The sequence below is a fragment of the Etheostoma cragini genome, chromosome 24, assembly GCF_013103735.1.
Source record: "Etheostoma cragini isolate CJK2018 chromosome 24, CSU_Ecrag_1.0, whole genome shotgun sequence".
Classification (NCBI taxonomy): Eukaryota; Metazoa; Chordata; class Actinopteri; order Perciformes; family Percidae; genus Etheostoma; species Etheostoma cragini.
In genome coordinates, this window is record NC_048430.1 from 2,980,126 (window position 1) to 2,986,519 (window position 6,394).

The following is a 6,394-nucleotide window of genomic DNA, read 5'->3' on the forward strand; positions in this document are numbered from 1 at the left end:
CTGCCTTTTACAGCCAAAAATGAGGCAATGAGAGCATTGAGGGTGAACCAAAACAGTGAAGTTGTCAATTTGACAGCTAAACAACGGGACACTGTGACTGGGCTACCTGACTGAGGGTGAGTGAAATGTGACCATGAACAGAAACTAACTCACTAATGTTTGTTGTTGTGTAGAAAGACACACAATGCATTATTATCTCTTTTAAAAGATCTTTCCAAAATGTCAATCTGACTTGTAATGGCAGCCTTGTCACTATACAAACTTTCTTGGCCCGTGTGGGTGCAGCTGAAGGTCCAACCAGACAGGTCAGGCAGATGACTGAACAACTGATGGATGCCAAATAGAAAACAAGACACAGGAGGCCCTTGAGCTGAATAGAAAAGAACATTTCATGCTACCTTCAGTCTAAAAAGATTTGAAACGAGAAACATGGCTTCGCTCAAGCCTCACTGCAGCTGCCACCTGAGGCTAGATAGATAGATAGATAGATAGATAGATAGATAGATAGATAGATAGATAGATAGATAGATATACTTTTTATTGACACTATGCATTCTGTTGCTCAATTGGAACAGCTTAACTGTGGCATTTCCAGGGTAAAGGGTTCAATTCCCACTGGGGCCAGCCATGCTTTTGCAACAAAAAAAGAAAGAAAAAGGATTTACTCGTGATAATCTAATGTGGTTTGGATATAAATACTCACACATCCTCTACATCTCCTGATCTCAACTACAAGCTTTTTACAGCCCAATCGATGGGAATGGGCATATATATCACAAATGAATAAAAATATTTGGATCTTTTTGTTCATACCATTTGGCAATATTACATCTCGGTGCTTGCTCGCTCGCTCGCTCATAAATTTCCATCCCTCCTCTCTCCCCGTGTTTCCCACGGGAGGTGCCAGACGGCCAGTAATTTGGTTGTCTTGGCTCGTCTGGAGTAACACCTGCCCCCTCTCTGGGGAGGGACAGAGCCTTTCAGCCAGGAGCACACATGTAGGCTACCACTGCCTTTAGCTGCTGACCACTGTGTGTGTGTGCGTGTGTGTGTGTGTGTGTGTGTGTGTGTGTGTGTGTGTGTGTGTGTGTGTGTGTGTGTGTGTGTGTGTGATGTAAACAGTAGGGCCAGTTATCATCTGTATGCTAAAATGGGTTTGCACTTATTTCACCTTACATTGTGTGTGTGTGTGTGTGTGTGTGTGTGTGTGTGTGTGTGTGTGTGTGTGTGTACAGTAGTCTCGCGCGTGTGTTTGTGCGTGCGTGCGTGCGTGCGTGCGTGCGTGCGTGCGTGCGCATGTGTGGCGTGCATTGATTTGCTTGAGCGCTTACAGCACCCAGCGCGAGTGCGCGTACGCGCGCGTCAACTTGAGCGTGAGCCTGACGTCATCCATGCGCCGTATCCATCATTTCCAATCAGCTGAATGTTAACAGCTGTCGATGTTTGCTCGTTTTTTTTTTCTTCTAAATTGCAAATTCAAAACCTTTTCTTTAAAAATATTTCAAAACAAGAGAGAGATTTGATTTCAAGTATTTCCGTTTTAATTAAAAATAACACCGGAAAATATGAAAAGTTTGTCCATTAGAAACCAGCTGTCACACGACACCTCTACTACAAAAGATCTGCATAAAGCAACAAGTAGCCTACACAACCCTGAAGAGACAAAAAATCTTTGGATAGAGGATAGTTTTGTTTTTTTTCTTCACTATAAAATTACTTATTGAATATAGTAATACAAAGCAGACACAAATAAATAAATCCAAAACATAACATCAAAACATTGAAGAGAATAAATTGAGTCTATTTTCGAAATTATTAATATTCATTTTTGGTAACAGCAAAAAAGAGGTTCGCTTCTTAATCGCATGATAACCCCTTGGTGGTAGAAACTGTTTGACATAATCATATGATTCCATTATTCTGTCATGTTTTAATTTAATGAATTTATTTTTTTAGAAAGCCCAATTCTTGTTCCTCGAGCAACACAACAGTTTAGGGAAATAAAGATGCACGGGGCCATTGAACCCCATCTGGAAGTGCTTATCGTTGCTATTGATAGGCAATAGTGACAGTGAAAAAACCAAAGATAATGACATACATCAAATATAGGCTACATCAAACGAATAAGTTATGGATTAACAGAAAGTGCCATTTTTTAAGAGTAGAACACCATCACTTTCCATTTTCAATTTCACAGCCTAAAATATAGAAGCAACGAAACAATATACATTTATACAAAAAGACGCCTGCCTATAATATCAACATAAATAAATTAGCCGTAAATATTAATACAATTAAATAAATAATTCCATACACTTTTAAAAAAAATGATTAAGGTCACAATTTTATATGTCATAAGTGGCACTTTTCTTCTTTTTTTTTCTTCCTTTACGGAAAACATCACCTAAACTAGATCTAAAGCAGCTATCTCGTTTACATCCTTTCATTTCGATGCGAAAATGCCCCAGTGTTTGTTTTATTAGACCTCAAATGAATACAGTGAGGGGAGGACTGGACTATATTCATGACATTAATATCATGTAGTGGGGGGATTTCATGTAGAAATTAAAGTTTCTCTGAAACCCAAATTCCCCCCCCCCCCCCCCCCCCCCCCCCCCCCCCCCACATCCCCTCTGGGAGGGCAACATGAATGCCTGCGGGGCTCGTGCGGCCCATCCTCCCCCACTGTATGTCGGATAATAATCATTATTCGCATTATTGCATCTAACAGCTCAAACGACTCGGCGCTTGTTGCTTTCGTTCAGTGAGCGGTCTGGACTGACAGTAGAGGCTTTCAACAACTTTACACCGCCGCCAACAAAATCCCCACTGGACTCACACTGGGGGTCAACTCAGGCAAAGGGCAGGTATGGCAGAGTCCCAGCACCCGGGGACAGGGGGCTTTCATTTGGTAGGACAAGGTGTTTCGTACCTGTTGGCTCTAAATGTTGAATTGGCACAGCCAGCTGTTTTTTTGTTTAGTTTTTTAAGTCAGCTGTTTTTTTTAGTTTGTTGCAGGCTAATTGAAAGCTCAGCGAGTAAATTGAAGTCCCTGAAGTCAAAGTAAGATGGGACACAGGTGTTAGACCGATATCCGTTAGCAGATATTGTCATTTTATATTCTATCAGCAGTTAAAACCTGGGATGAAACATGTGTTTATAACCTGTTTCCGTTAAAATGTCCGTTCAGGTTTTTATTTTTTTTTATTTTGAAGGCCTAACTTGTCACATAAAAATCTAGAATAAAATCCCTGACTCATTTTCACCAGGAAGTTGACAAATGTGAAAGTAACGTCTTCACATAATCCCAGCTGCATGCCGGGTACAGCCGACCCTATCTGCCAACCTTGCCATACCCGATTGACGCCCAGCGTGCACTTGAGTCCTGTCAACCCCAAACCAAACCATTTCTCTCTCATGGAGGGTGGGGGGTGAGGGGGTGACGTGACTTTTAAACATCCAGCACATGATTGAGATAGGAGATGTAGCATATAGCCAGTCTGAGGATCTCGATCTTGGAGAGTTTCTTGTCCGGGGGCAAAGTGGGGAGTAATTTCCTCAGCTCCGCGAAGGCCACGTTGAACGCCTCCACCCGGATCCGCTCTCTGGTGGCGTGGGCCGAGCGGTACTTGGCCGTGGCCCTCCGCCTCCGCCTCTTCTCCTCCCTGCTCAGCGGCTGGTCGCCTTTACATTTGGCCCGCTCCTCGCCCTCCGCCGGCTCGTCCGAGGTGCAGCCGGCCGACTTGAGGCCGTTGAGAATGGACTCCGGGTCGGACTGAGTCCAGGAGAGGTCGGCCTCCGCCTGGTCCGGGCTCAGCATCATCTTTATTCTCCGATGTTGGCACTCACTCCTCCTTAAGAAACCTGTAGTGTGGACAACCCCCCAGCTATTAAAACACTGGTTTATGCTTTCTCTCCTAACCCAAAGGAAACTGTTCTATTATGTTTGAATTATAGGCTAAATTTCTAATTTCTACATTTTCAACAATGAGGCCTCCAATGTCCTATATTCTTAATACGTCTGTTGTTGGTAGAAACTCACAGAGAACACCCAAAAATAATGGAAAAAGTCAATTAAATGTAATTGTTTTTAATGTTTTCTGCCACCCCGAGGCCCCAGACTGAGAGTTGACACAGGGGGGGGGGCTCAGTGCATATTCGTTGCATAATGACATTAAACTCCATAAATAATGAATGCCTCGAACAATTCATGTAATGGTTCATTTTTAAAGCCTGCGGCCTTTGCACAATTAGGCAAAAAAATCACATTCTTAAAGTGTCTCATTTTTTGTTTAAATGATAAAATTTTATTTGATAATCCTTAAAAAAAAAAAAAAAAGAATATCCGAGTCGGGGTCAGTTTAGAAGGAGTAACTCTTTCTTGTGAATTAACATAATAAGAATTGGCCATCTGTCACAGTGTGATGAACACATCTGTTTGGCTGAGGACAGAGTGACTTGACAGCATGGAGGCATAAAACGGCAAAAATAATGTTGACATCTGCTTCTCATGAAGTTAGTGGAGTGATGGTGTTTTTAGAAAAAAAACGAGGGAAGTACAAATGTCGAAATCAGCGGCATATAAGAATAAAACCCCTCTGATGGAGGCACAAGCATTCAAAACAAACTTAATGAGTGTATTCTAATTTAGAACTGTTTCCACATCTGAGACTCACCTTGATAAAGAGTTGGGAGGAAAGATCTTCAGTTCAACCAACTAAAAAACGCTCTTGAGCGGAGCCTTCAACTCCAGATTAACTCATATTCCACAGTAACAATCAGCAGAGGTTCAAGAGATGACGGGCATTCAGTCTAACCGGAAATTAAAAAAATAATTAAATTAAATAAATATATGAACAAGTTTTACTTTTTCACCCGCGAACTTGCAACATGGGAATCACGCGGGCTGGGGTCAAACGGCAAGCTGGGACATGTGTGTGCAGGTCAACGGTCCCGAAGTCTTACACAGATGATAAGTGATCAGTCGATTGCCAAAAAAAAAAGATAATAATGATGTGAGCAGGGATCAGTCAGCCCCCCCGTGTGATCCCAGCAATGGAGAGACAATAGAGGAGATGGGCAGATAGTGGAGGAAGTGCAGCCAGGGCTTCTCGTCCATCCGCCTGTGGAAGATGGAGATGAAGGGGCGAGATAAGCGCGGATCTCCCGTGTCAGGACTGAGCGGATCGGAAGGTAGTTCAAAGATAATCCGCTCTCTTTTTTTCCTCCAGTCTTTCTTCCACCAAGTGTCATATGCGAGATAAAATCCAAACGATCCCGACTAATAAAGGCTCACTTCAGGGACGGAGGGGATGGAATATTTTTGAGGAATGGTATTGTCTAACGCCGCCCCTCTCTCTCTCTCTCTCTCTCTCTCTCTCACACACACACACACACCCACACACTCACACCTCCTCCCTCTCTCTTCACGCCCCTCAGCCCTCAAGCGCTCTCCCTCCCGTGGGAGAAGTGGGCAAAGGGAAAGCAGGGATGTGTGCATGATAAAAGATAGCGAGACAAATAAATAAATACGCGTGTCCGTGTTGTGAGTTTGTGCACGTGCGCAGGTTTACGGTGAATGATTAAAAAAAAATTAACTCTTGTTTTTTTTGTTTTTTTAAGTGCAGGTAGAGAGAGAGAGAGGGAGGTTTTTCAACTTAAAAGCACAATCTGACTCTGTTGAAAGTGAGAAGCCCATTAGTCTAAACTGTCTTTATTTGTCTACATTCTAATTGCAATTGATGCTAAGACATGATAAGCTTAGATAAGGAATTCTCTTTCCCTGATTCAACAACAGTTCAGTGAGATGGACCATTCATACTTGGTTGTGTCATGGCTTTTGAAAATAATTCATAATTTAAAGAAGGATTTAGACAGCATCAGTGTTTGGGCTTCATCACCTTGTCTGCTGTGTAATATTACAAATTTAAACTTTTCCTATGTGGGATTCCTTATTTCTGCAGAAAAATTGTAGATGTACTCCTTGAAATGTGTTTCGATTTGTCACTAGTTTCTAATTTTCAAGATGTACCGTATATAAGAGTAATTTAGGAGTTATACATTAATAGTTTATCAGGCTTGGGTGTGCAAGTCTGCTGTAACCACACCTATGGGTGGGACTCAAACTCTTTTCAGTGACACACACCTGAGTCTGCTGGATTCCAATTTGAGCCATATGTGTTAATTATAAGGGAAGACATTTTAACAGGGGTAAACTTAACGGCTGGGAGTCATTTCAGACACAGATAAGGGATCATTGAACCCAAAGGGGAAAACAGCAACAGTAGGAGGAAGATAGATGAAAAATACAGACGTAGCATCCTTTTTTGTGTCATTTTCCATTTTTGGAAACAACTTCAATTTTGAGTTCTCAATCAAGCCCCTTTCAGGTTGA

The 6,394-nt window shown here is 42.2% G+C and overlaps 1 protein-coding gene across 1 annotated transcript; it reads right to left on the bottom strand.

Annotated features, from left to right (window-relative positions):
• Window positions 1-1,523: 1,523 nt before the first annotated feature.
• LOC117939320 (helix-loop-helix protein 2-like) lies at window positions 1,524-5,398 on the bottom strand. The gene is made up of 2 exons (XM_034864564.1): window positions 4,677-5,398; window positions 1,524-3,864 (listed from the first exon to the last, which is right to left on the bottom strand). The coding sequence occupies exon 2, from the start codon at window positions 3,821-3,823 to the stop codon at window positions 3,452-3,454; it is 372 nt and encodes a 123-aa protein (XP_034720455.1). The 5' UTR covers window positions 3,824-3,864; window positions 4,677-5,398; the 3' UTR covers window positions 1,524-3,451.
• Window positions 5,399-6,394: the final 996 nt, after the last annotated feature.